Source organism: Eumetopias jubatus, unplaced genomic scaffold (assembly GCF_037043125.1).
Source record: "Eumetopias jubatus isolate StellerSeaLion01/CBP00866 unplaced genomic scaffold, mEumJub1_p1.0 scaffold_16, whole genome shotgun sequence".
NCBI classification, from domain to species: Eukaryota; Metazoa; Chordata; class Mammalia; order Carnivora; family Otariidae; genus Eumetopias; species Eumetopias jubatus.
The window spans coordinates 73,888,178-73,915,969 of record NW_028274822.1 but is presented as its reverse complement, the minus strand read 5'-3'; the positions used below and the strand labels follow the sequence as shown (position 1 = coordinate 73,915,969).

Below are 27,792 nucleotides of genomic sequence, written 5' to 3'. Positions count from 1 at the left end.
TGGCGACCTGACCGGGAATATCTCCTGGATGGAGAGTAACTACTCTTTGTAAGGCGGTTTAAAATACCATTTATTCATGACCATGTCCCCTCTCCGGTGCAAGGTCCAGCCTGTCCCCTCTACTTGGCCATGTCAATCAGGCTCTGCAGGGAGGTGGGCACCCAGGTCTTCTCGCCCTGGACGAACACCACTCCCCGGTCGATGTAGATGACGATGCGGCCAAAGGTGTAGAGCTGCTTCCCTTCATGTCGCTTCCCGATGACCGGCATGAACACGATGTTGTGCTCCTCAGCCTTGGTCTCAATGAGGTCCTTAAAGTTCATGGGCACAGAGCTGGCAGCCACGCCGATGCCCCTCTGGGCCATGTTCTCAGCCTCCCGTCGCTCCTGCATGGCCTCGTACTGGAAGTCCTTCCTCCGCTCCGTGTGCGTGAGGTAGGCTATGTTCTCCCGCGCTCCGGGCTGCATGTAGGCACCTGGGAGAGTCAGCGGTGAGGAGAGGGGTTCCAAATGCACGGAAAGGCACACAGATTTGGCCAACCCCACCTGTGACTCAGTGAGGGGCAGCTGGGCCTCAGAGACACAAAGCACAAAGGCAGATGGCAAGCAGCTTCGTCAAGTTCAGACCACTCCTGCTTTTATACAAAAATTGGTCTGAAGGTTTCTGGCTAATGGTAGTAACCAGAGAGATGATTGACATGAATTAGTGCAAGAGATTGATGCTTCCAGGACTGGAAACCTTGACAACACACGGCCTAGCCTAGTTCTATTTTCAGCTTCTCCATAGAGGCCCCAGCCTTGGAAGAAATTAGAATGCGTTTGGGGAGCTCAGATAGATGCTGAAAGACAATATAGGGCCACAAGTGTCCAGTGCTGAGGGAAACAGATGGGAACAGCTCTGGGAGGTGGCCTGGAGCCGGGGCAGCCGAGGGAGAGTTTCTAGAGAGTATGAAAATGGGGATGGCCCACTGAGGGGCCTGGATGAGAGAGAGCGGAGAAGTCTACCTGCCTCGTTCAACATAATATATACCCTATGAACTCTCTCTTCATGTAGCAGGCTCAAAGGACTAAAGGTTCAGGAAACAGAAATTACAGTCCCACCTGCCATTCTCGCTGTGTGACCTTGAACTAGCTCTTGGCCTTGTGGAGCTGCTCTGCGAAGCAGAGCTGGCCTGGGTACCACAGTGGCCTTTGTGTTGGGATGCAAACACACTGACCTAGGCAGCGGCTCACCTGGTCAGAAGCTGGGGATGGCTATATTAAGGGGACAGTCACCTGCCTACTTCTGAGACAACAGACACCACCTGCAAAGCGCTCTACAGACTGTGGCTCACTTCACCCCTCTAGGTTTTTAAGAACATCTAGAAGTAGGCGTTATGACTGTTTCACAAGTAACTAAAATAGGCCAAGCGAGGAGAGGCAACTGCTAGGCGTCAGGCTGTACTCCGACTCTATGTGGCGAGCTGTTCCACTCAGAGCTCACTGAGCTCTTCACAGGGGTGCCGGTGAACCTGGAAGGGGCCCTAGAGGCAGGCTCCCGCCCTAGTATGAATCCGGCTGCAGGCAGACTCAGGTCAGGGCCCTGTGCCCCTCCCAGTGCCGGCAGAGATGGGCAGGGGGTCTGGTGGGGCAGAGTCCGTGCTGGAGCAGACAGCCCACAGGCACCCGGAAACTCCTGCTTCTGTGTCATTTACGTGTTCAGAAATGCGGCACTCCCTACTCACCAACATTGGAGGACACTGCCCTGTTCATGATGTCAAGTGCTTCGTTAAATTTGTCCTTGACAGATGGGTGTGCCAGCACTTGGTCTGAGAACATGGACTTCCAACCCAGGTACCACTTGGTGATCTCCTCATAATTCGGGCTGTTACTGAGCCAAGAGCATAGCACCTGCCCAAAAAGAAATCGGAAACTTGCATCTGCAATGGGGGCGGGTGGGAGCAAAACTTCCCAAGGGGCCATTTGTTTTGTTTTGATCGTGGTCCTATAAGCTGGTGACACTCGTAGGGGTTTACAGGGGCTGAACAGAAGCATTCAGAATGTAGAATTTGGAGTCAGCTTGGCAGCTAAGCGCCCCTGACTGTAAACTCCCTGAACCTCGGCCTCTAAACGACAGGGCTGCGACAGTTCCCCCCGCCCCTCCCCCCAAAGGTGCGGTGTGAGGAGTGGAGGGAACGCACAAGAGCCGCTTAGCATCTGGCACATGGCGTATGTTCGCAAATGGCGGTTGCTGGGATTACTGCTCGGTTTTGTTCTGGGTAATAGCACAACCTGACAACTGTCCAGGGATCAAGCTCCTACAGTCAGACAGATGTGGGCAGAAAATTAAGTGTAATCCTCCCTGCCTCCATCCCACCCCGCCCCCCAAAATCAGCAAAGGAGGGTGTACCTGAAGCCACTTAGGGAAGAAGTGTTTCTCGAGCAGCCCCACCAGGCTGGACACAGAGATCATTCCTTCCCAGTCGATGACCCAGTAAAAAGCATCCATGTGCTGCTGGTGGGGGTTAATGACCAACTCCCCGAGACACATCCCTGCAAAAGCAGCCCAGGATTTAAGGCAAAGTCATAAAAGCACAGAGCAAAATCCTCACTGGACAACACTGGCCGAAATCTTTTATCCATCAATTTTAAGCTCTTGATGTGGCAAATCTTAAAAACCTTTTCTTCTATAACCCAGAAATAACTAATATGTACTGAAAATCAAATACCACAAAAATCTCAGAACACCAATGCTTCGCACGTTACCAGAAGCCCAAACCAGACCAATAAGGAACCAGGAGGGCCCTGGAGAGTCTGAGGCCGCCGATGCCGTCAGAACCCCAGGTACATTTATGTTCTACCTCTGAGCACAAATGGCAGTTCCTGTGGCGAGCAACACCGCGTCCTTGGCTTTCTTGTGGAGCTCCAAGTCCGTGTTTTAAGAAGCACGGATCCTTACCGCTGGCCCGAGAAACCAGGGCACCAAAGCTGATGGATCTAATGCCCTTTCCCCATTTCCTCACCCAGCTTGGGTACTATGTTCTTGACCATGAACGCTTCCCAGGAGCCCGGGGTGAAGACGTCTTTCCAGGGCTGCAGGATGAGCTTGGCGGAGGAGTCGCTGGGGTGCCACTTCTGCAGGGCGCTGGACAGCTTGCTGCGGATGGGGGAGTAGAGGGGCTCCAGGCGCGCTTGCATGAGGGGCAGCCACGGGTGGACCCAGGAGTGGATAGGCACGGTGTCCGTCAGCGGGTTCCAGTTTTCCACCTGCAGAAGGCGTGGGACAAAGCAGCAGTTCCGGATGCACTGTGTGGCTGACGGCATGAAGGCCCAGAGGCCTCTGCACAACCAAACTAATATCCCCGGCCAACTGCACGGAATCTCCGAAATGGCATAGATTCTGTTTGCATTAGAAAAACCAAGAAAATGAATTCCCTACTTAAATAGGGAGGTTCTGGGGGAAAGGTGCCAACAAAAGGGCTGGAATTACCCATAGGACAGTAACCGTGTCAGCAGATTCTGTTCGTTCCAGGCCTTCTGACGGTACTGAGAGCAGAGAAAGCCCTGGTTACTGCTGCCAGGTGTCCCCCACGCCTCAGGGCCCTACCTCCTTCTGCAGCTTGGGGAAGATGAGCTGGTCCAGGATGTTATCTAAGATCCACACGGGAATAATGTGCACCCAGCTGTCCAAAAAGTCCACCATCGGGTCACAGTTCCTCGGCTGCCACTGGGTGACAATATTTCGAACGAAAGGCATCCAGACTTCCCATATCAGCCTGTGGGAGAGAGGCAGAGGGCAGGCTAACTGCACACACAGGTTGCAAAGCAGACCGAGTACACCGCCACCAGCTCTCCAGAACAAGAAAAAGGCATGGAAATGCAAACACAGCAAACCCCCGGGCCAGTCCCCATACCGGCCAGACCTGCACCTGCTTCATCCCTGCTCACCCAGCTGCCTGCTCATCCGCAGGGCCTGGGGCCCCCTGCCAGGACCCGCCTGCCTGGGAGGGTTGCCGTGGGGTCACAAGGGTCCCCTCTCCAGGGGCGGCCTGCCTTCCCGCTGGAGCTCTGTGCGCAGCTGATGACTTACCTCGTGGGTCACAGCTCACATGTCACCTCCTCTCAGAGACTTCTGTTTCCAACTACTCCCGCCACCCCAAACAGGGGCCCGCCCTTTCTGTCCTCCATCCCTGGCCCTGTCTGTCCGCTTCTTTACCCTCCACCGGCCCTTTCCACTCGCTGCAGACTGGGGCTGTCTGCCTTACTCCCAGGGCAAGCCCGGCGCCCAGCCCGTGCGTGCCACTGACGGGCGCAGGGTGGACGAGTGAACCGAAAGCCCCAGAGCAGGGCCGGTCCCCGCGCTCCCCGGTGGCACCTTCCTCCCGGTCCGCGCGCGGTACCTGTGAAAGGCGTCTGCTGAGAGGTCCTGCCCGCCGTGGGATAAGAGCTGGTCGTTCTCCAGGAGGCTCTTCCACTTGGAGATGACCTCAGTGCCGTAAGCGCAGTCCTGGGCAGAGACGCGGCCGTGACGCAGCCGCCCTGCCCCGCACGGCCTCACCCCTGCAGCCCGGGCAGGAGCGGAGGGGCTCCTCTCGCCAGCCACTCACCTTCAGCGGGTCCCACTCCCTGAAGTACTCCTTCATGAGCGGGTAGACAATGGCCACGGCGAGGTCCACGCGGTCGGACATCCTGTACTCCTCGTAGTACTTGTCTTGCAGGGTCTCGAAGACGTGGGCGCACTCGTCCAGGGTGAGGGGGTCGCTGCAGCCGGGCTGCAGGCGCCGCTCGCACTCCTCCACCATCTCCAGGACCTTGCTGAGGTTTGCGATGGCCCGCTCCTCGTGCTCCAGGACCTCCGACATCTTGTCCAGCTCGTGCGACAGGTTGACCACCATGTCCCGCTCGTACTGCAGCTGCCGGTCGCTCTGGATGATCTCCTGTTCCGTGAGGTCGATGAGCAGCTGCAGGTTGTGCTCCAGCTCGGGCAGCGCGAAGCCTGGCGCCTTGGCCTCTTTGCCGGGCTGAGGTGGCTGCTGGGACTGCGGCGGCAGCCCGTCGTCAGGGACGCTATGCTTGTGGCTGATCTGGCTGTAACTGTAGTAGACCTTCTGCTCCCGGCCCGTCATGTCAATGACCTGGGAGGGGGCGGGGGTGGCGGGTCAGCACGCGCCTCTGGGGGCGGGGGGGGCGGGGATCACCGGACGCAGCCGGCATGGCCACACTGTCCCTCGGGAGCAAAGACTACTTCGCTGAGAAGAAAATCTAGTTCTCTGGCAAAGGAGCGGCTGCACTGACTGAAGCCGGCACTAAAACAGCATGAGCGATCAGACCATCCCATTGTGGCGTCAGAAAAATGGATACTTAGGCAAAGAAAAAGGATCTAGGAGGACGTGTGTCAAGGTGTTAAAACTAGTCATCTATGGGAAAAGAAGAAAAAGAGTATTTTTGCCTCAGTGTTTCCTAATTCCCTAAATGGTACTGCACACTGCTCTGTAATTATTTGTCTTTTAAAAAACATGAGAAAACAGTGACTGGACAAGGCACCTTAGGAAATGAGCATTTCAAGAAAACGGGAGGAACTGCAATATACAGCGTACTGAGACACAGCCCTCCCTCCGCACGGGAACGAAGCATGTTGCCCAAGACCACGTGTTAGAATCAGCTGGAGAAAGATAAACACGGAACTTCCCAGACCGTGCCTGCATCTCCTAACTCTGAATCTCTGGCCAGGGCCTGCGCAGCTGCATGGCTTATTGGTCCTCCCCGCCAGGAATCTGACGCATGACACACATGCGCGCGCGCGCGCGCACGCACACACACACATGCTCACATACAGACGCGCGCACGCACACACACACACGCTCACATACAGACGCGCGCACGCACACACACACACACACACATGCTCACATACAGACGCACGCACACACACACATGCTCACATACAGACGCGCGCACGCACACACACACACACAATGCTCACATACAGGCGCGCACGCACACACACACACACGCTCACATACAGACACGCGCACACACACGCTCACAGACGCGCGCGCACACGCGCGTGCACACTCACACACACTCCTACGCCAAACTGCAACACACAACTGTCACCCTTGTTCTCTGGCTACTCGGGGGAGTGGCAGAAAACCCAGGACTATACGCACATAAGAGTGGTTGAAAATTTAATCAATTTTTAAAACAGGAAACACTCCATGCTGGTATGCCCCGAGGACACTCTCCTGCACTCCTAGTCACAGGCTGAGTTAGTGCACCCTTTCCAGTATTCAAAAGCCTCAAAAAGCTTCCGATTTTCAATCCACTGATTGTACTTCTAAGAATCTATCCTTAGAAAATGTCTGAAACAAAGACAGGGCTTTACGTACACATTAGCCAGCCCCAAACCAAACGAGAAAACAGCTAAAGGTCTAGCCACACAAGTAGGACCAAATATTCCAGTACTTCATTCTCTGGAATTACACACTCACTAAAAACCATCTTCATACTGCCTTTTTAATCATGGAAACGTTAAGTTCACGGCCTGTCGCTTGGGAAGAAGGGGTGGCTATCTGTCTCACGCACCATGGGTGTGCCGTGAGGAGTGCCCGGCCCTCGGATCTGACAGACCTCCCTGGACATGCAAGTGTAGGGAATGGGAGCACACTACTGCCCAGTAAGAAAAGACAGAAAAAAACCAAGACAGAAGACCTGACATGACCTGAAGGAATGTTCAGTGACTGACCCGACTTGGCTGTGCATTAGTTGTGTTTCCCAGGGCCCATCCTGGACCAGAACCGAGGGCCCCCTTACCTTGACCTGAGAAAGCTCCTTCTGGGGGGCAGCGAGCTTCTTGCTAATCCTGCCCTTGGCCTTCAACTCTTCCACTGTCTTATATGAGTATTTGGGCTTCTTCTTGCTTCCACTGGGGTCTTTCCTCCACTGGCTCAGCTCCTTCTGAAACTCCTGAAGCAGAGGGAGGTGGTCAGTAAAACAAGAAAGGCTGCCTTTTACAGCAGGTGGGGTCACAGAGACCATTCACAGACCTTCACTAGGTGTGGTCTTAGATTTACACAAGGTTCTGTGCTAAGCAGTGTGCCTGTGTGATACTAAAACCATCTCCTGAGATTCCCCAACATCCAGCCCCTCTTAGAAATGAGAAGGTTCCGAAAGCAGGTACTCCAGACTGGAAAGAGAATCACCCAGACAAAGGCCACACTTACGGAGCATCTACTATGGGCAGGCACTACCCTAGTTCTAAATTCACCTCCCGCAAAACTTAAAAAAATACTTTGTATCGTTTTCTAAGTACACAAAACCTTGGTTCTGATTTAAAATGAAGGTAGATAAACAGGGCCCTGAGTCTTAAGGCAAAGAAAACTTTTGTAATCAGGGTTTGCAAAACTTTTCTGTAGGAAGACCTGCAGCAGAGAAGGAAACTCGGTCTGAGGGCAGTAGGAGTCCAGCCCACAGAAGTGGGTTTTGTGCTTGTCCTTCTGTTTTCCTCACACTGGTTTAAAACTCGTACTCTTTTTTTCCCTAAAAAAAAATGTGGACTTCTACTTCAGGCAGATCCGAAGATCAAGCACTGCTGGGCCCACATTTATAGCAACAGCCGCCTGGAGCCGCACAGAAACCACCCGTTCGGACAGCCCAGTCCTCGCCTGTCCGCCTCGGGCCCGGCGCTCGTTGCCGCCTCACACCTGGCTCTACCCACTCCCGTCTGCCGCGTGCCTGCTCCCCGCGGCCCCAGGGCCCCTGACTCCGAACAGTCACCCCCACATGATCAGACACCCGCTGCCTAGGCAAAAGGACAGGCTCGGTGACAAGAACAGTGACAACGTGTGTCTCTGCAGCCTCCTGCTTTCCCTCGTAAATGCAAAGGGGGACAGAGTATCTCGGTCAGGAGAGCCGGCCCCTTCTGTGGCCGGAGCAGCGCGACACCAAGCCGCTCCTCGCGGTACAGCCTGACGCCGCCGGCTTGGCGCCCGCCCGACACACACCTGCGCCACAGAGTCCTGGGGACCGACGGGACGAGTGAGCGAACGCACGAACTAACCATGGTCAGAAACGGCAGGCACCACCCGCCGGGACTCCCGGCTTCTGCTTACCTCTTCGGCTTCTTCTTCGGAGTCAACCACGGGGAAGTCTTGCAGGGACTGAGTGGTCCGCTCTGAGCCATAAGCTCCCACGGCACCTTTTCCCTTTCTCTGCTTGGCTTCGATGGGGTTAATGATACCTGACACATTTCAGCAAAAGATAAACGACTTCAGATCACAGCGATTCCTGTACTTGGACAAGGCATCAATGGAACCACCCTTCCTTAGTCCTGACACAGAGTAACACAACCCAGGAAGGAAGGCTCTTCTCTGCCCCGGGAACACTGTTCAGGTTCTGTGGGATCTGAAATGGCTCAGCATTTATGGGGCCACACAACAGGTTGCTGACATTAGGTTATTTATGTTCTAAATACAGATTTTTCACTTCCACTTGGATTCTTTTTTCGGTATACTGGGAGAAAGGAGAACTACTCACATATACGGGGAACTCTGGTGTACTAAGTTCTACACTTTATTTGGAGGAAGGTAAGGCAAGTGAATTAGTCTGACTCTATCGACAGCATGAAGGGAGGTGAAGCAGCAGTTCAGTGAGAGACCCCCTCCATTTCGCTCGACAGCTCCTGTCTCCCAGACTTCACTTGCTCTGCGGCACGCGTAAGCCTCAGAAATAACTGTCTTCTTCTAAGGGTTTAGAGACAGGACTACAGCATTTCAGCAAAAACCGCCCACCCGCCCCTTCAGCTAGTTCTGTCACAGTCTCAAATTAGGATAGTCCCCTCATTCTCATTCCAGGTCACCATCTCCAGCTCCATGGAGGTTCTCAGACCTTCCCTACACCTAACGTGTTCAACACATACCCTGGGTGTGACCCGAACAACTACTTAGGGGGTGGAATCTGGATTATCGACACTACTCTGTTTACAGCCACTTGGTGACAGCTCACGGGAAAGAGGTCAAGGAGAGAGAGAGAGAGCAGGGTTCTGCAGAAGAACCCAAGTGCTCGGTTGGTGTGGCTTCGTTATCAAAGAGCCAGGGACATGTTAGCGGAGCTGTGTGGACGGGGCCTGGGGACAGGAGACCAGGCTGCTGAGCGCCAGTGGAGGCCCTGAAGCGGGATTTGCTTAGCCAGGTTTCCGGTCTCTAGGGTTGAAAAAGCTCCACACGGTGTTTCACTGCTATTCCCAAAGGACAAATAACTGAGCAGGAACGGCCGGCTCCTGTACCTCCAGGGCCCAGGAAAACTCATGGGCAGGGAACGCGTGCCAGGACAGAAGATGACAGGGAGCGGTGGAGGCCACGAGCACTGTCCTCGGCAGCTAAGACCCATTCCTACTAGGCAAGATCGGAAATCTTCGGTAAGATTATCTTATTTGTAAATACTGGCAACAAGCTCATTTGTTAAGAAACACTGGATAAGCCCAAAAGAAGACTATCAGTTTGCAGCCTGTTTGAGCCTTCTTCTACAAAGCCTAAGCCTCTTTCTCCTGTAGCACAAGTGTTTTGTTGGAGTGTGAGAAAGCAGACAGCTGAGGGGCACAAGTGTCTGGCGCTGGCAGAGCAGGCTGCAGAGTTCAAGTATTCTGAAAAGAGAAAAAGCAAGGCACTCCCCAGACAGCTCCTCTTTCTTCCACCTCGCCGCCCTCCCCCCCGACTGCAGGGCGCTGGTGCCCTACCTTGTGCATTCTTCCCGAGGCCCCTGCCAGGCACATAGCCCATCTTCTGAAGAAGCTTCTGTCCAATGCCTTTTGTGTGTCTTTCCCAGCTGCCAAAATCCATGAAAGACTTGGTTCCTCCTGCAAAGCCTTTCTGGCTGGGTTTAAAATTGCCACCCTGAGCAGAAAAAAACGCAAAGTTCAGTTGATGGAAAAAGATAAAGAAAAAGAAGAAAAACCCTAAAAAAAGCAAGCTTGGATGCCGGGAAAAGGGCCTGGCAGTCAGAGCATCATGAAAAGCATCATACGAACCAAAAATAGACCTGTGCCGTGTGTTAGAAAAGCAAAGAGACCGCACTGCCCACTCTGCACCTCCAAGGAACCCGCCACCACGAGGAGAAACCCACACAACCGGCCTCTGTTGAGTCCCACCCCGCTCCATGACCTGTAGGAGATGCTTGGGCTGCATGACCTCCCAAGGACATTACAAAGGTCACAAGCCTAAGATGAAGATGCTACCGTCTTTAACTTCTTGGGTCCGAAATCCTTAGGAAAGTCATCCTGCTTAACAGGCTTCTCTTCATCTTCTGAATCTTCCAGCTCGGCCCCCTCTGCTGCCCCTTTCTTGAGGCCTGCACTGATGAAGTTGACGGGCGCAGAGTAGTCGCGGGCCCTGCGAGCAAACACATGGCCCCCAGGGGTCTGTAAGGAACCTTCTGCAGCATCCCTCGTGGAAACTATTGCTGGCCTGAGAACCCCTAAGACAGGACCTCCAGGGACCCATTTTAAAAGAGCAACACATTCACTTATACCAAAAGGGCCCCAGATCTAGCTTCCTATAATCATGGGAACATTGTTGCCTGCTGTGTTCAAGTCAACTGTGTGGTTGACGGTTACCCTGTCAGTGCAGGGCTGATGAAAAATGCAAAATAAGATCTTAAACAGTGCATCGATTATGTCTCAATAAAAGTGAAAGGGAAAAAATGCAAAATATGATGTGGTAATGCAACTTTCTTTTACATGTTTCAAAATTAACTTACTTTAAAAAGCATGTGTTTTGGACCCTATTTCAAGTACAAAAACCAAGCAAGAAAGAAATTCTGATAGAGAAAAATCATCAAACACAATAAAAGAAATTGTGTGAATGGAAAGAACAATTATATCGGCCAAATTCTTAGAAAAACTTCAAGTCCATTACCTTTATTTGTATATGAAAACAAAGTAAAATACCTAAGAAATTAACTCCGGGAGATGGAGAGTAGCGATGCTGACCACGACTGTTCCAAGAACAGCACTTACAATGTCATAACCTTGGTTCTCTTTATACGATGACCAACCTGTCTTTAAACATGCCCACAGGCAGTAAGAGAACTCAGAGGACTGTTACCTAAAAGATGCAATGTAACTTAGGGGCTAAGAGCCCAAACTCGAGTCAGGCCCAGATGCTCACAGCTTGGCTATGTGCTTTTGGCCTCAGTTTCTTAATCTGTAAAATGGGGGATGATAATAACGGTACTTTTCTCACAAGGTAAAGAGCGCAGAACAAGGAAGGGGCCAACAAATGTTGGCTGTTATCTTATGGTTACGTAATTCTTGACCTCTGATCCTTTTATCATCCACTTTTAGGTTTCCTTGCCAGATGAGAAGGGGTTCAGCTGATCTCCATACTCTTTCTCCCCAGGCTCCTTGGTGAAAAAGGCACAGTCTCCACGGGCTGGAGCCTGTAGGCCACAGATGGGACAGGAAGACAAACCCAAACTCGCTACACGCTCTGGTCAAGTGAGCTGTGGCCAGTGCACACACAGCCTCACGCTGAGGAGGACTACCGGCCTGAATCCTCATCTCCCTGCCACCACCACTGCAGGGACCCTGTCTTGGCCTCACACAGCTCCCTCTTCCGCTGGAGGTCCGTGCCGACTCTGCACACCAAAAGGTCCTCTCCAAACATAACCACTGCCCACATCATCCGCCCTCTTACCACAGACCCACGGGCCTCTTCTCAAACTACGCTCCCTCTCCCTCTCCCCACTCCAGCCTGCAAAACCTTCTGTACCTCTGTGGACACCCGCTGCCTCCCCTCAAGAGCCTCTGCATACTCGTGCCTCCCCAACCACCCTTGTTACCTTCTGCTGTCATAAAAGCTCAAGGGTCGCTTCTCTAGAGAAATCTTCCCTCACCTCCCAGAACAGGTCAAACTCTCTCCCGCAGGTCCCAAATCAGTTACAAACTTCCACTGTGGGAACTGTCGATGAATGCCTGTCTCCATGCTCTAGTGTCCGGGCTCCCAGAAGGCAAGGAATGGGAGCATTAAGACCTAATACATATAATTGCCTGTTAAACACCAACGGATGGTTAAATCAGCAAAAGAGCAGCACTCCAGCTCAAGAGGAAGCTGGGCTTCCCTAGCTGATGTTGTAGCTACGGGACTCAGTAAGGCCAGGAGCGAAGTGTATTTAGTGGGGTATCTGCCCAACCCCCTCTCCATCTTCCCCACTTCCCTAAAGCAAGGCGGAAGCAAGCCCCATGCCGCCCAGTACCGTTTGCCTCCAAAGCTGGGCCTCTCTTCATCTGAGTCTCTCTCTGCCCACACTCCATAGGTGGCCTCTTCCTTGGTCTGCCAGTGGCGCTGCCGGTTAGGGTTAAATTCATTCTGGAGATCCCAGTCGGTGATCTCAAAGTTCTCCCGCTCATCGTCATCATCATCCATGTGGCCTTCCCCATCTCGGTACAAGTGGGACAATGACATGGCCAGTCACTAAAGAAAGGAATAAAAAAGGCACACACAGTCTCTGGTAAGTCCTGGGGGAAGCAGCAGTAGGCTTCCCTGAGTCCCTGCTCCTTGCTCCCTTTGAAATTCCTCCAAACTCAAAGTCCGTTAAAATCAGTTACAGTTCAATAAAGCAGACGTTAAAAACATATTTTAGAAAACAAACACTATTTAAACAGGACAAGACTGGTCCCAACAATATGCGATTTTTAAGCATCTTTCTCTGCCTTAGTCAATGTCATAAAACATCACACACACTCCCATGTATATAAACCACATAAAAATAACTAAGTATGTTATTCTAGTATTGCCTCAAAAACGGCGTGGGCATTTTCCTGGATCCCAGATTTTGTTGTTGTTTGTGTTATATCTGGACCCTCGGCGGTCCCAGGAGTGATTGTGTTTAGAACATGCTTTCCGAAATATATTATTTGGTGAGACTCTAAGATTTAAAGTTTTCCTCTTCTGAAGGCAGTAAGAATTATAAACACTACCTTAACAGACATCCATGTATTGCCATAGAGAATTCTGGTAGCTGAGTGATGAGATTCAGCTGTCTCTTACTTACGTAGATTAACTATACTACCACCCTCTAAGAATGCCTGTGAGCCAGATTAAATGAGATGGTGCTTAAAAAACACCTAGCTTGGGGCGCCTGGGTGGCTCAGTCGTTAAGCGTCTGCCTTCGGCTCATGTCATGATCCCAGGGTCCTGGGATCGAGCCCCACATCGGGCTCCCTGCTCCGCAGGAAGCGTGCTTCTCCCTCTCCCACTCCACCCGCTTGTGTTCCCTCTCTTGCTGTCTCTCTCTGTCGAAATGAATAAATAAAATGTTAAAACACAAAAGCAAAAAACACCTAGCTCAGGGGCACTTAGGTGGCTCAGGTGGTTAAGCATCTGCCTTCAGCCTGGGTCATGATCTCAGGGTCCTGGGATGAAAGCCCGCATGGGCTCCCTGTTCAGTGGGGAGTCTGCTTCTCCCTCTCCCTCTGCCCCGTCCTCCCCCCACTCATATTCTCTCTTGCTAATAAAATCTTTAAAAAAAAAAAAGAAAAGTAAAAAACACTTAGAATAAAAACGCTCAAGGAACAATAGCTGTTACTGTAGCCCCAGGATTAGGTTCATCACCATTACTATTACTGGATTAGGGAAGGAACCTAACAAAGTACTGCTAAAATCACAGCCTGAGTTCAAATCCCAGCTCTACCAGGTACTCCGTGAGTGTTCCAGTATTACATACACACGAAGTGCCAAGCACGGTGCACTACACGATAATACTTGCAATTCGTGACGGCGACTGTGATTCTTACCTACCAGTTGCTTGCTGCAAGCAGCCTTCAGGGACAGGGAGTTCACTACCTCCGGTCGCTTCTGTCACAAAGTTCTCCCTGCTTATTCCACTCACTGGCACACTGGCTGGGTGCAGCTGGTCCCAGCCTCACCCAAGCCTGGAAAGGAGGGAAATGTTCTCAGAGGAGGTAGGGAGTCAATAATACCGCAGCCTCCTTGGACACCGTAATAACCAAAGGTTTGCTAGGAGTTACGGAGCCTTCGGCACAGAGCAGTACGCACGTCGTGGGCACGGAGCGGGACGAAGTACTTGCCAGACGCTTCGGGCTGATGAGCTAATGTAAGCATCAAGTCACTTCTAGGAGGTGGGTACCATCAGCGTTCCCACGCTCCAGATAAGAAAAACGAGGCTCAGGAAAGTCGGACCACTTACCCTTGGTTCTACGCTGGCAGAGCTCGAAAGCAGGGGGGCTTGAAGCCAGGCTTCGCGGAGGGGCTCGGTGGGTCCCTCTCACTCACTCCTACTGGCGGGGACCCCCACCCCCACCCCGTCTCGTCCCGCACCCCCGGCCCCACTCACCTCCCCCCGGTCCCGCAGACCAAATACAGCTACGGGCTCTGGGTGAGCAGCTCACCGCTCCGGCGGCCGGAACCCGGATGTGTCTAGGACGGCGCGCCGGAAATGACGTATCGGTAGTGGAAACGGCGCGCTGGTTACCACGGCAGCAACGGAAGGCTAGAGCGCCTTCGGCTCCAGGGGCGGGGCTGAGATGAGAGAAAGGAAACGGGGATTTTTTCCGGGCTTCCAGTGGCTGGGGGCGTACTTCCTGGCCGCGTCAGCCTCCCTTCCGCGCCCACTAGGTGTGGACGACGCCGAACCACCTTGGCCTGCGTGGACTCCTTTGCCAGCCTGAGATTTCAAAATCTGTAAAATGGGGATATAGGACTAGCTCACTGGGTAGTCGTGAGGAATAGCGTGAGGCAATAGTGGGGCCGGGACCTGGCCCGAAAGCGGCAATAATGAAGGTCAAGACTGCCTCCTGTATGTTTGGGGTCCTTTAGGATAAGCACCGTCGTGGGCACAGAGCAGTTGCCTTCTGCGGGAGATTGAGAGAGTGCAGGAATGAATGGGCAAGCTCTAGAGGTCCCGAGTATTCCCTCCAGGAAATCTTCCCCTTCTCTTCTTTTCCAGCCAGCTGGCTATTACATCCATTCATTTACTGATCGAATAGAAATGTACCGAGTACCTACCCTGTGCTAGGCTCAAGGGATGCAGTGAAGGAAAGAGGCACCAAGCCCTCCCAGGAAATCCCTGGCTGCCTCTGGACTCTGTAAGCACACGGGCTCTGGAGTTCCCATGTCAGCTCTGCCACTTACAGAGGGGCCTTGGGCAAGTCACTACATCTCTGGAAGCCTCGGTTTCCTCTTTTGCAAGATGGTTGAGGATCGGTGAGATCAAATATGTAAGCCGTTTCAACTGTACCTGCCACACCGTAGGTGCTTAAGAAGTGTTAGCTGTTAATTTTTGCTTATGTTCTTTCTCACTCTCTCCTCCATATGATGAAAAGATTCAAGAGGCTATTGTTAGAATTGCCCTGGACTTCTGGTCAAAGATCTGGATCTAACTTCCTGTCGTTATTAATGAATCAAGAACCTACAGGAAGCCAATTAACTGCCATCTTCGGGAGACAGGCACTGTGACTTCATGGTCTCTGTATCCCCACTGACTTGTAGTGTCACCATGCCTGACACACAGTATGTACTCAGGAAAGAAATTAGAAAGTGAGGTTTCATACAAGAGAAGGCCGGGGGGAGAGAGTCTAAAAGACTAAAAGCTTCACCAGGGAGCAGAGTGAGGAAAACAACCAAGGAGACGAGATAAACCGTTTTGAGTCTGGGCCTAGAAATGTATATGCATCTGTTTATAGGCCAAAGCCAAAGATAGATGTAAGCTTGGCTTCTCTGTAGCTCTCTCTCTAGCTTTACGGCCGACTTGGTGAAGCTGCAGTTACTCTGATCACTCTGATCACCGGGGACGGAGGCTCGTGGGTTTGCTTCACCAAATGAACCCTGCCATGTGGCTTCTGGAGAGGGGGCCTTTGTGGACCCACAGTGGGGTCACTAAGAGTACAGTCTCTGATCACATGCTCAGAGTGTGCATCCCCAACAATGGGACAAGTGGAGATCACGTGATACGATGTGATAGGATGCCCTGAGATCACAGCATCACTCCTGTGATGTTCCTGTCAAAGATGCATAACTGGAATGGAAACACGAGGACACATACCTAAGACAAACCCAAATAAAGAGATGTTTTACCAAACAACTGGCCTGTGATCTTCAAAAGTGCCCAAGTCATGAAAATCAAAGACAGACCCTGAAAGCGCTCCAGACCGAAGGAGTCTAAGGAGATGTGACAGCTAAATGCAGCACATGATTCTGAACTAGACCTTTCTGCTATAAAGGAAGTTATGGGGACAACTGGCAAAATGTAAATGTGGTCTGTTTCCATGGTAGTGATGTGTCGATGTTAATCTTCTGATTCTGCTGGATGTCCTGTGGTTACATTGGAAAATGTCTTTGTTTGCTGGAAATACTAAATTATTTGGGGGGTGATAGGGCATCAAGTAGGCAACTTAGTCTCAAGTTATTAAGGGAAGAAAAAAGATTCTCTCTGTACTTAGAAGTTTTTTTTCCAAGATTTTTTTGAAAGAGAGACAGAGAGCATGAGTGGGGGGAGGGGCAGAGGGAGGAGAAGCCGACTCCCTGCTGAGCACAGAGCCTGACGCAGGACTCGATTCCAGGACCCCAGTATCATAACCTGAGCCAAAGGCAGACCCTTGACCGACTGAGCCACCCGGGCACCTCTAGAAAAAAAAAATTTTTTTTAATAAAGCTACTGGAGTAAAACTTCAGGGATCCAAATCACTTTGCTCCTTCCTCAATGTGGGACAGGGGTAGGTAGCTTCACCTCACTGCACCTGTTTCCCCATCTGTAAAATGGGGATAATGACAGTAGTGCTCTAAAAGGATTGTTTTCAGGACCAAAAAAAGAGGGGTGGCTCAGGAATGCATCTAAAGCTGCTGGCCATAGTAAGACTAATAAGAGCTTAGTAAATGGTTAGCACTGTTTTCATTTGAAAGACCCAACCTCACACCTCTGCATGGGAGGCCTCTCTGCCTCAAAGATCAGTGGTTTCTCAGGATTTCTGGGTTCAAATGCCCGGTGTCCAGAAAAGTAAGGGGAGAGGCAACCAGAGGTGTAGATGCCTGACTTCATACCCATACATCATGGTCTCCTGCCAGTGCCCAGTAAAAACCCTTGCTTTGGGACTTGGGGACATCCAGGCCCGTGTCTGGATTCCCAATGAGGTGCTCAGACCTGTAGCCATCCCAGAAGGGTTGCCAGGCAACAAGGCTCCTCAGCAGGAGCCTGACAGGGCTGTGGACACTTGTCAGATGAAGCAGTGGAGGAGGTCAGGCCACAAGGGGCAGGCACAGGCTACCCAGCGAGTTTTAAGGGCAGAGCCAGGCCTGAAACCTAGGAGCTCAGACGTCCAGATGGGTGCTTCCTCTGCTGCACCATGCCTGGGGCACCCACACCATTTCTGCCAACTTACCCGAGCTACTATGTAGAGAGTGAGGCCTGTCTGTCCGGGGTTGCAGAGACAAACCCTCTGCACACATCAGCAAACTTCCCGGGTAGTTTCTGTTACCTGAGTCCCCAGTCCTCGTCACCCGCTTGCACAGCCCCATTTCCATATGGCCTTCGAAAGATTTGGGGGGGAAAAATCCTTCCTTGGTTACAACCTTTAAATAGGTTGGTACCATAGAAACAATCCGCCAGTGGCATTTCAAGGCTGATATATTTAAGTCTAGCACAAGTACCTTTTCTAGGATGGTGACATTATACAGTTGCACATGGCTTATTCTTAGTTCGAATTTTGTCACAAAAATATAGAGCGTGTCCTGAACTGGGGAGGATTGGAAATCCAGATGAGCTGAGATTAGCTAATCTGGTTTCCCTTGAAATGTTTCATACAGATGGTTGATACCTTACTTACCTTTCAAGAGTTTGTGAAGACTCTATTCTGGCACGCGAGGATCCACAGGCCTGGGTGTCCTCTGTCGGGCGAGCGCCCTCACAAGCCCGCAGAGGAGGGGAGGAAGCACAGCCTTCATCACTCATTCATCACTCATTCATTCACTGGTTCCTTCACTCATTCACAAATAACTGGAGCTCCTCGGCATTACCTACTGCAATGTAACAAGTATCTTCCAAACTTCGCGGCTTGGGGCAACAGTGAGCATGATCTCACACAAATTTCTGTGGGCAGGAATTCAAGAGTGGCTTAGCTGCTCATGTGCTGCTCTGGACCCGGGATCTCTCTTGGCGTTGCAGTCAAGAGGTCAGCCGGGACCGCACTTACCTGTAGGCTTGACCAAGGCTGGCTGATCTGCTTCCAAGGCGATTTGCTCACACAACTGGCAGGCCGGTGCTGGCTGTCAGCAGGAGGCCTCCAGAACTTGCCACGTGAACCTCTAGTTACGGCTGCTGAGTGTCCTCATGACATATGACTGGATTCCCCGAGGGCGAGTGACTAAGAGATCAGCAAGGCAGGGGCACCTGGGCAGCTCAGTCAGTTAAGCATCCAGCTCTTGGTTTCAGCTCAGGTCATGATCTCGGGGTCCTGGGGTCGAGCCCCATGTCAGGCTTCTTGCTGGGCGGGGAGTCAGCTTAAGATTCTCTCTCCCTCACCCTCTGCCCCTACCCTGCTCTCGCTCTCAATCTCTCTCTCAAAAAAAAAAAAAAAAAAGAGGAACGAGGTTGAAGTCACAACAAGGAAGTCACACCCTCCATGTCCCTAATACCCTCTCGCTGCACAGCCAGCCCTCCTGGGGGTTGCTAGATTTAGCAAGCAAAAATACAGGATTCCCAGTTAAACTTGAATTTCACATAAACAACAAATAAGTTTTTAGTATAAGTATGTCCCATGAAATACTGTAAAAGACTAAAAAATTACTGTTTTATCTGAAATTCAAATTTAACCATGAGTCCTGTATCAACCCGAAACCCTATCCCTGTTCAGTGGAAAGGGACAGGGTACAAAAGGGGTGTGAGTCCCCGGAGGTGAAGAGCACTGGGGCTGCTTGGTCGCTGGCTTTCCCAGCCTGTGACCGGTGGTAAATGGGGAACAATGAGGAATAATGGTTCTTGCACTCATACAGTGTACGGTCCAGTAAGAGCAATTTGAATCCAGTAAGACCAACTTGAATCAAATCACCGGGTACATTAATGCAAAACCTTGACCATGAGCACGTGCTTCAAAGGGAAGTTACCAGGGCTTGGGACAGGGATGGTGTTCTCATCAGAAGTACCATTTCTGTTTCTCAGATTAAGCTTATGTGACTTTGTGTGTCCGCGGCAGTGGGGGGGGGGGCAGATATGGAAGGGTCTGCCACTGAAAGGGGATGAAACTCTGCACGCACGCACGCACACACACACACACACACACACACACACAACCACACCTATGCACAAAACGGTGAAAACGGAACCAGGCCTGTGGTCTGTAGGCTAGTTAACAGCACTGCGTTACGGTCAATTTCCTGGTTTGATATGACACTACAGTTGGTACAAGATGTCCGTGTTGGGGGAAGCCACGTGAAGGATCCACAGGACCCCGTGTTGTACCTTTGCAACTTCACAGGAGTCTATAATTATTTTAAAATAACGAGGCAACTCAACAGCCTGTTGAAAATACCAGCTGTTACCATGGAAACAAGGTCAGATCAGAATAATCCACACTTGTGAATGGGCTTAAGTTGGTGGAGGGCACTTGGCCAGGAGCCTGCCCTAGTGGGTGGATCGAGGGCTTTCACCCAAAGGAATGGGATTCCCTGTTAATAGTCCTGAAAAGTGTTCCTTGAGAAGAGACAATGAGGACGGGGTAAGAGATGTCTTCTTGGTTCGTGGCCCAGATTTGGGGCTTCAGGAGGCCTGGAGTAGCTCCATCAGTGGGAAGAACTGTTCCTGCTCCCAAGGCAGAGTCTGGGGAAACCAAAAAGCCTGCGTTTCTTGATGACCAAGCCTTTTGGGGGTCTGGAATCACCGTGCTTTAAAGAGTAAAGAGATGTCTTTAGTGTGCACCCTGTTGAAGAAAGGGAACATTCGGCTAACGTCGCATTTCCCAGAGAGAAATCTCATAATCTGATGAATTCCTACGTTATTTGATGACCCTGGGGGGGGAGGGCTGATAAACTGGTTTTGATGATGACCGTGCCCAGCTGGTTGTCCCAAGATGGCCACAGCTGCCTCTCTCACCCACCTGCACTTCTGCATTGTGCCCTTGCCACTGCACCTCCAAGGAGGAATCTCTATTCTCTTGAACACGGCGGGGGTGGGGGGTCCCTAGGACAAACTCAGTGGCAGTGACACCGGGCCAGGCTTATCCCTTAACTGACTGGCTATTCCGGTGCTTCTGGCCTCTGGCAACGCCTGCTCTGGGAGAAGCCAGCCCCCGTGGAAAAAGTCTGGCTGTCCTGAGGCCGCCATGCTGTCAGGCTAGCCACGTGGACAAGGCCACGCGACAGAGAAGCCCAGGAAAGCCTCTTGACACTCTAACCACCTGGGCCCAGCACCAGATGTGGGAATGAAGAAGCCTTCGGATGACAGGAGTCCCAGCCACCCTCTGACTGTGAGAACCACCCAGCTCCCTCCGGCTGACTTCCAGAATGGAGAGATTTAACAGTACACTGTGGTAAGTCACTAAGTGTGGGGCGGGCCGGTTCTACAGCAACAGATGAGTGGAACGTTGAATAAGGCTGGGTGTGCTCGGCTCCCCGCTGAGCGGTGACCATGAGCTTCCTGTGTTCAGAGCTCCATCAGCTCCCCCCTAACGCAGTTCCAAGACCAGGAGAGACCAGAGCTGCCTCACACTGTAGGCTCATTGCACCCCAGGCCCCACTGCCTAGGTCAACCATCGGCCCCTCCCAATAAACCCCTTAAGTTTTACCCTCCCCATTTTACAGATGAAGAAATGAAGCCCCAAGCCACACAGCCAGTAAGTTCTTAGGCCTGACTCCAAAAATCTATGCTCCAAACCACTGGGAGTCATTGCCTTCCCAAAGCCTGCAAAGCAAGGGAGGGTGGATAAAACACTTTAACCCTTAAAGACAAGAAACTGCTCTGGGCCCAGCTGGTCCCTCAGCATTTGGGGGCCGTGCAGCATTTTGGGGCCCAGCAGGCTGGGGCTGTTCACATCCTGTATATGCCAAAGAAAACACTGGCCCTTGACCAGCTCTTGAGAGATGATCTCTAAGCCTTTGGGATATCTTGTCTAATAACAGTGTCTTTCCATACCATACCTCACACCAGGCCTGATGGTCTATGCTAACAATGTGATTTATGATGGGCCTGGGATCAGGCCGGATCACTTGACTTCTGCCGGGGCTGGAGATGGAGTACTTGAGGTGTCATATGGGGTGCCCCATGCCTATGACTGATGCCCAATAAAAACGCCACACACCAAGGCTCAAGTGAGCTTTCCTGGTGGCAATAGCTGTCACCTGTCGTGGCTGGTAGAATTAAGCGTGTCCGTAAGCCTCCACTGGGTGAGGATCCCTGGACGCTCACCCCTGATCTCCCTGTACCTGCCCTCTGCCCCTTTTTTCTTTGCAGATTTTAATCTCCATCTTGTCACGGTAATAAACTGTGACTGTGAGTCCAGCAGTTTGTCTGGGAGTCCCTTTAGCAAACTGCCCATCCCAAGGACAGCCTCAGGGGACCCGACACAGGAGGAGCTCAGGGTGCCCTGCTGAGCACCTGAAATGGGAACCTTGTTCTCCTGTCATCAATCCACCTGAAAAAATACAATATGGAGGAAAAAAAAAAATCTGTTCATTCCGTAAAGTCAGGCACAGACAAATGAGTCCCTATTCACTTTATTCAAATAATTCTTTTTTCTCTGAATCTGAGTAGAACTGAGGAAGAATCAAAGAAAACCTCATATATTAAATTCTTAAATAGATTCTTTGAATTGAAAAGTAAGGGTCAATAGGAGAGGCACAGGTGTGGGCCTTGTCCCCGCAAACAAAGCCACCAAGGCAGACCTGCAAATTAAGAAAAATGGCAAATCCATTTCTTTAAAAAAAAGTTCTTGAGGGGAAAGATTAAAAAATACCTAAGTTTCAAAAGCCGGACTACTGCCACACCCTTGGCTCTCCACCTCAGGGGCGTCCAAAGGTAGAGAGTCTCCAGGTTAAGTTTTCAGTGATGCAGCTTTTGCAAACATATGCAAATACATTCCTCATTAGCAGTCCTGTTTTGGCGATTAATAGCAAGCAATATGCTTGGATTAGAGGTCGGATTTCCACTCGAATGCCAAGTGTCTTCTCCTCTCGGCAACAATCTGCAGAGATCTGAACAGGGAGACAACTGTGTTAGGCCCAGAGGCAGACAGACCCTTCATATTCCTCTGTGTGATCTAGGAACGGATGGTCTTCATGCATATTCCCAAAATCAGGTGAGGTGTTGTCAGCGCACCCCAGATGGCCAGAAACAATTTAAATTTAAAAGTGTTCCTGGGGTTCTCACCCGCATCCCAACCTGCATCCGCCTGACCTCAAAGACAGACTCTTTCTACTTATGAAGAGAAAGTAGTGATGATTATGTCATAAATGCCAATGGATTTTTGGAGGCGAGGGAAGGATTGGCCTTTGTTTCAGGCCAACTGTTTACCAGGGACGAGCTCAAGCACCCTGTGTATGGTATCTCATTTAAACAGTACAGCGAGGAATATATCGGGCTTTTGTCAGCAGGAAGGTGCAAAATTCTACTAAAGAATCTGCAGAAGGAGAATGAGGGGAAGATGTCAGGGAGAATCATGGAGACAGGAGCCCTTCCATAGGAGGTTTCTTGCCTCTGGAATGCAGCAGAACTCTGGGATTTTAGCACCACCCAAGATGGGATCCTGATAATGACAAGGGCCTGAGGCTGGGGCAAAGTAGATTAAAAAGAAAAAAAAAAGATACTAGAAAATATGCCAATTATTTAAAAATAAGATCAGGAGACTAAAAATAAGAGTCCAGGCTGGAAGCGTCTTTATAGTCTAGAGCAAAAGGGAGAACACCCATGTGAGTCGCTTTTGACCTCTTGTGGGGTCACCTGAGTGACAGAGGAAGTTCACATCTGGGGCCTTAACTCCAGTGCCCACATGCAGAGCGAGGGCGCCAGCCTTCCTGGATTCCCATGCGCCCCCCTGGGCCAGCTCACTTCATCTCCCGGCTGCCCGAGCAGGCCGACCCGGCTGAGTCCCTCTTCTCCAGATGTCACAAACGGAGGCGGGGAGAGGTCCAATCTGAAGTGGGTTCCTAAATCTTTGACTCCCCAAGGTCAGAACGTGTCCCCCTACCCCCGCACAAGATACGGGTGGATAGATCTGCACTTCGAATTGTTCCTCAAAAGCAAACTCTGGAAGATTCCCGGGGAGGGGGAAGGATGCTGCCACTTGGTGGCTGTGTGGTCTTGGGCAAGTCAGGGCCCCCTCTGGGTTCTAGCTTCCTTCTCTGTGTCAGCGGCCATCCCAGGGATCCTCAGCTTTAAAGGAATAACCCAGGAGTAGCACTTAGTCCAAAGCCCTGGGGGTTATTCTTAGGCCAGACCTACTTGGAGCTTTTCTTAGAACATTTATTGCTTTGGGCCAACTCGATGCTGTTTATAGAAGCAGGATAAACAGACAACGGTTCTGTACCAAAATGTTCTAGAATCCCACCCCTCACCTCCATCACATGGGTCCCTGGGGCCCCCTCCCCAAAGTCGGACAAACCTTCTGGTTGGTTCTGCAATGATCCCTGCCCCTACCTGATCCAGAGCTAGGAGACTAAGCTGTGACTCTATAAATAACTCCCCCAGCTTGTCGCCATGGAAACCCCCCTTGGGGCTGGGTCAGACCACCTTGGTGGACACTCCTCCCCAGGGAGGCTCTGGAAGGGCAAGCTTTTCAGGAGAGTAGCTCCTGGGCTCAGAAGGCATTGGAGGGAGGTTGGGGGAGAGAAGGGAAGCCTGCAGGCCTACCTGGAAATCATGAGCTTCCTAAGTGGGAGGAGGTGCTGTTCTGGTTCACCTGGAGGAAGACAACACACAGTGGAAGGGGTCACAGCCAGGTTGGGGTGCCAGGATCCCACTGCCCTGAGATTGAGCCTCAGCACCACTGGGGAAGGCACATACTCGCTCATGGGGTATTTACTGCACACCTACTACAGGTCAGGTGCTGGGGATGCTGTGAACATGACCGACTTGGTCCTATTCTGCAGCTTATGTGGCAGTGGGCAGAGCCTTTACAAACACATATGCAAGATAACGTCCCCTACACCTCCAGGCAATACAGTGGGCTCATATGAGTGACTTTGGAGCTACTTCAGAGAGGGTGGTCAGGAAAGGCCACTATTAGGGGATGACATTTAAGCTGTAGCATAATGAAAAATAAACATATGTTCTTTGTCCCAGGTTCCTGGCACTGAGCTCCTAAAATCCGAGAATCTCCGAGTGATAACAAGCAGTTCTTGTATGCTAATGAGATGATAGTGTCTGGCTTCAGGATGGGCGCTGGTGGCTTAGAAAGACCAGGGCATGACTCTGGGGAGGGGAGAGGAGCTGGAGAGTTAAGTTAATACCAGTGATTTAATCAACTGTACCTACTTCATGAACGCTCAATAGAAAGCCCTAAATGACGGCTTCATAAAGCTTCCAGATTGGTGAGCACATAGAGGTGCAGGAGGGTGAGTAGTGTGCCCAAAGGGCGCCTGGAAGTTCCACACTCCTTACCCTGTACCTTGCCCTGTGTACCTCTTCCAAGGCCGTTCCTGGGTCGTATCCTTTATAATAAACCACTAATCTAGGAAGTAAAGTGCTTTCCTGAGTCCTGTGAGTTTTTCTAGCAAATTCTTAAATGTTAGTTGGCTGGGCAGAAATGTGGGTAGCCTGGGAACCCCATGGTGGCTGGCATCTGAAGCGGGGGGCAGTCTTCTGGGACTGAGACCTTATCCTGTGGGGTCTGACACGAACTCTGGGCGTCACTGCGCAAACTGAAATCCAGTTGGTGTTTGGAGAATCAGGAACTGGTTGCTGGTGTTGGAAAACGTCCCATAAGCTGAGATCTAAAAGATGCAAATGAGGCGAGGCACACAAAGGCCTGGCTGGAAAAGCATTCCTGGTAGAAGGAACAGCAAAGACCTGGAATGGGGCGGGGGAGGGGGAAGGGGGTGTGTTTGGTGCCTCACGGAAGAGGATTCTTTTTCTTCATTCGCTGCAATTCTAATGTGTGAGCTGCTTTGTTCTGCTTGCTTACTATTTTTCCATCTCTTGGGTTTCAAGGTGATCATTCTAGATGGCTACAGAGTACCCCATGGAACGCACGTGCCATCATGTATGTAACTATTGCCGTAAGACTGTTTTCCCATTTTTGCAATACCCTGAAGGAAGTCAGGTGCCCCTTGGAGGACAGGGAGGGAGAGGAGGGTGGAAAGCAGCTGGCAATGCAGCTGGCAGGGAAGCTCTCTGGAGCATGGCAGTGTTCGTGATGACAGGGCATATGCCATTCCTCCATGGTTCACCCCTAACCGAGCAAGAAACAGTCCCAGGCCAGCCAGACATCTTGAATACGCCATACACCGCAAAAGAATGTAAATTGCTCCGACTCTTCTGTACAACAGTTTAGCCTTACAGGTCAAGAGTCTCAAAACGAAACAGACCCTTCTGCCCACTGATGCCACCCTGTAGCAATGTCTTCTAAGGGAAGGGTTCAAGAGCCCCCCCCCACCCCACCCCAGAGAAGAGAGGCAAGATCAAGATGAAGCGCACAGGCCATCATTCGCTACACTGCAGAAACTGGACATGATCTTAGGGCAACAGTAGCTCATAGTGCATTCCAGAGAATACTGTGTCACCAACCCAAATGGCAACAGTGAAACCCAAAAGATGGGAAAACACAAAGAACGCAAACCCAAGCAGCTCATTCGATGGAATTGCAAGGAATGCCAAGTGCCTATTCAGGTGGGCAAAAAAAGATACTCTGCAAAAATGAAAGGCATTCAATGAAAGGTGGTGACTAATTCCGCTCACCCCCACTTCTGTGTGTGGCTCTTGTTACATCGTCTTTTCAGTTAAAACAGGCAATAAATTAGTGCTGACTAATCCTGGCAATATTTTTTTCACAGCGGCAAGAGGATGGGCTGGGTCTCTGACTCCCAGAAAGGGAGCGTGGAGCCCTCCCCAAGGAACCAAGACGGGTGCACAAGCCATGGACCCCGGACAATGAGCATTGTTAAACTGGAGATTGGCACCCCTTCTCTCCCAAATTAATACACAAGCTAAAACACCTCATTTAAAGGGGGGCTATCATGTCAGTGAAGGGGGCAGTCCTTCTTGATGACGCACGGACCACACCCCACAGACATACCCAGGATGTGTGGGAGGCACAGCCAGGGGGATGGGTGCAGGGATGCAGGGGCGTTTGTATGTCTACACTCGCGGGGATACCCCCACCACATAACCCTTATGGTTTTCGTTTTTGGTTGCCTGATGAAAATTCCAGGCTGGGTCGTGTTTGGGGACTGCCACTTTATATAAAACTGAATTTAAGGCTAGAGACAGAGAGTTCGACAGAAAGCCCCCACCAATCCCTCCAACTGCTCTCAAGCCAGGAGACAAGGCGATGGAAGGAGCACGGGCAGAAGGGCTGCTCTCTGGCCCCAGCTGGATAAGACACTTGGAGGGCCCCTGGCCGACCCACCCTCCCCCAACCCAATTTTCTGATAAGGAAATGATCAACCAAATTAGAGAAGCGAAGTGTCCAAGGGCATCCACAAGCTAGTGGGACAGTCCAATAAACAGATTTCAGAATTCCCCTTGGGGTTTCTAACCTGAAAATATCCTTTCAGATGGGCTGGTGTTTTATAGTCTCCTTTCAAGACCTAGGAAAGAGAACCAAAGCATCTCTATTATGGAAATGATCAAAAAATAAAATTCATCCTGTTACCTCTACTTTCCCATCCACCCATTTACCACCCACCTATTCAGCCATCAACCCACCCACCCATCTACCTACTCTCCCATCCATCCATCCGTCCGTCCATCCATCCATCCATCCACCCATCCACCCACCCACCCACCCTCCCATTCATACACCCATCCACCTACCTATCTACCCATCCATCCACTCTCCCAACTTTCTACTCTCCCATCCATCCACCCATCTATCCATCCATCTACCCATTCATCACCTAGCCATCCATCCATCCGTACACACATCCATCCACCCATCCATTCATCCAACATTTATTGAGCTCCTCTTATTTCAGGCATTATTCTAAGCTCTAGAGGTACAATATTAACCAGACAATTAAAATTCCTTTTCTCCTGGAGCCTCCATTCTAGAGAGGGAGCCAGAGGATCCACAAATAATAAATTCAAACAAGAATATATCAAACCAGAGATGATGGACTCTGAAAAACAAACTGAGGGTTCTGGAGGGGAGGGGGGTGGGGGGATGGGTTAGCCTGGTGATGGGTATTGAGGAGGGCACGTTCTGCATGGAGCACTGGGTGTTATGAACAAACAATGAATCATGGAACACTGTACCAAAAACTAATGATGTAATATATGGTGATTAACATAACAATAAAAATTAAAAAAAAAAAGAAGAATATATCAAACCATGGGAAGTACTGTAAAGAAAATAAAACAAAAGGATGTGATCAGGAGTGACTAAAGGGCTTCTTTTGAGGTGGTCCCAAAGGACCTCTCGGAACAGGTGACCTTTGAGCCGAGCCCTCAGTGACAAGGAAAATCAGCCAAGCTGAGCTCTGAAGGAAAAGCATGCCAGGCAGAGGGCACAGCTGGGGCAAAGAAAACCCCAGGCTTTTCCACTATCTCTCCATATATAAGCCACCATAGAGACCAGCACCGTCCGATTGAAGGTAATGTGAACTAACTATGCAATTTTAAGTTGTCTAATAGTCATATTAAAAAAAAAGGACCCCAAAAA

General features: G+C 51.0%; 3 protein-coding genes across 13 annotated transcripts in view; 1 reads left to right on the top strand and 2 right to left on the bottom strand.

Annotated features, from left to right (window-relative positions):
• SRRD (SRR1 domain containing) overlaps nucleotides 1-8,467 on the top strand; it is a 32,318-nt gene extending 23,851 nt beyond the window's left edge. The window contains exon 5 of the mRNA XM_028124609.2: nucleotides 7,547-8,467. Coding sequence (XP_027980410.1) covers nucleotides 7,547-7,783 — 237 coding nt within the window. The 3' untranslated portion in view covers nucleotides 7,784-8,467. The remainder of the gene's footprint in view (nucleotides 1-7,546) is intronic.
• On the bottom strand, nucleotides 54-18,530 carry TFIP11 (tuftelin interacting protein 11). Of its 4 annotated transcripts, none has more exons than XM_028124602.2 (16): nucleotides 18,178-18,530; nucleotides 17,812-18,074; nucleotides 14,328-14,512; nucleotides 13,768-13,905; nucleotides 12,228-12,445; nucleotides 10,210-10,363; nucleotides 9,712-9,868; nucleotides 8,090-8,217; nucleotides 6,792-6,944; nucleotides 4,586-5,113; nucleotides 4,379-4,485; nucleotides 3,586-3,754; nucleotides 3,002-3,245; nucleotides 2,389-2,531; nucleotides 1,724-1,889; nucleotides 54-475 (listed from the first exon to the last, which is right to left on the bottom strand). In XM_028124602.2, exons 5-16 carry the CDS (start codon nucleotides 12,434-12,436, stop codon nucleotides 120-122), a joined length of 2,514 nt encoding a protein of 837 aa, XP_027980403.1. In that variant the 5' UTR covers nucleotides 12,437-12,445; nucleotides 13,768-13,905; nucleotides 14,328-14,512; nucleotides 17,812-18,074; nucleotides 18,178-18,530; the 3' UTR covers nucleotides 54-119. The 4 variants fall into 4 exon arrangements, with proteins under 4 accessions (XP_027980403.1, XP_027980405.1, XP_027980406.1 ...); XM_028124604.2 differs by having other exon boundaries at nucleotides 13,772-13,905; XM_028124605.2 differs by lacking the exon at nucleotides 13,768-13,905.
• A 3,145-nt stretch (nucleotides 18,531-21,675) lies between these two features.
• TPST2 (tyrosylprotein sulfotransferase 2) overlaps nucleotides 21,676-27,792 on the bottom strand; it is a 47,467-nt gene continuing 41,350 nt past the window's right edge. For 4 of the 8 annotated variants that reach the window (XM_088019666.1, XM_088019661.1, XM_028124591.2 and 1 more), the window contains exons 5-8: nucleotides 26,669-26,719; nucleotides 24,787-24,980; nucleotides 23,823-23,871; nucleotides 22,130-22,168 (exon numbers count right to left, since the gene is read on the bottom strand). In XM_088019666.1, the coding sequence (XP_087875792.1) occupies nucleotides 23,868-23,871; nucleotides 24,787-24,980; nucleotides 26,669-26,719 (249 nt within the window). In that variant the 3' untranslated portion in view covers nucleotides 22,130-22,168; nucleotides 23,823-23,867. Of the gene's footprint in view, nucleotides 22,169-23,822; nucleotides 23,872-24,786; nucleotides 24,981-26,668; nucleotides 26,720-27,792 lie in introns of all 8 variants that reach the window. The other 4 variants (XM_028124594.2, XM_088019664.1, XM_088019665.1 and 1 more) reach the window with 2 other exon arrangements.

Excerpts from the sequence above, each read along its gene's own strand:
- TFIP11 (XM_028124602.2), bottom strand. The coding sequence starts at position 12,436 with ATGTCATTGTCCCACTTGTACCGAGATGGGGAAGGCCACATGGATGAT. Across the intron at positions 4,486-4,585 it reads GGGAGTGGGACCCGCTGAAG|GACTGCGCTTACGGCACTGA; the intron begins GTGAGTGGCTGG and ends GTCTCTGCCCAG. Across the intron at positions 2,532-3,001 it reads GAACATAGTACCCAAGCTGG|GGATGTGTCTCGGGGAGTTG; the intron begins GTGAGGAAATGG and ends CTGCTTTTGCAG.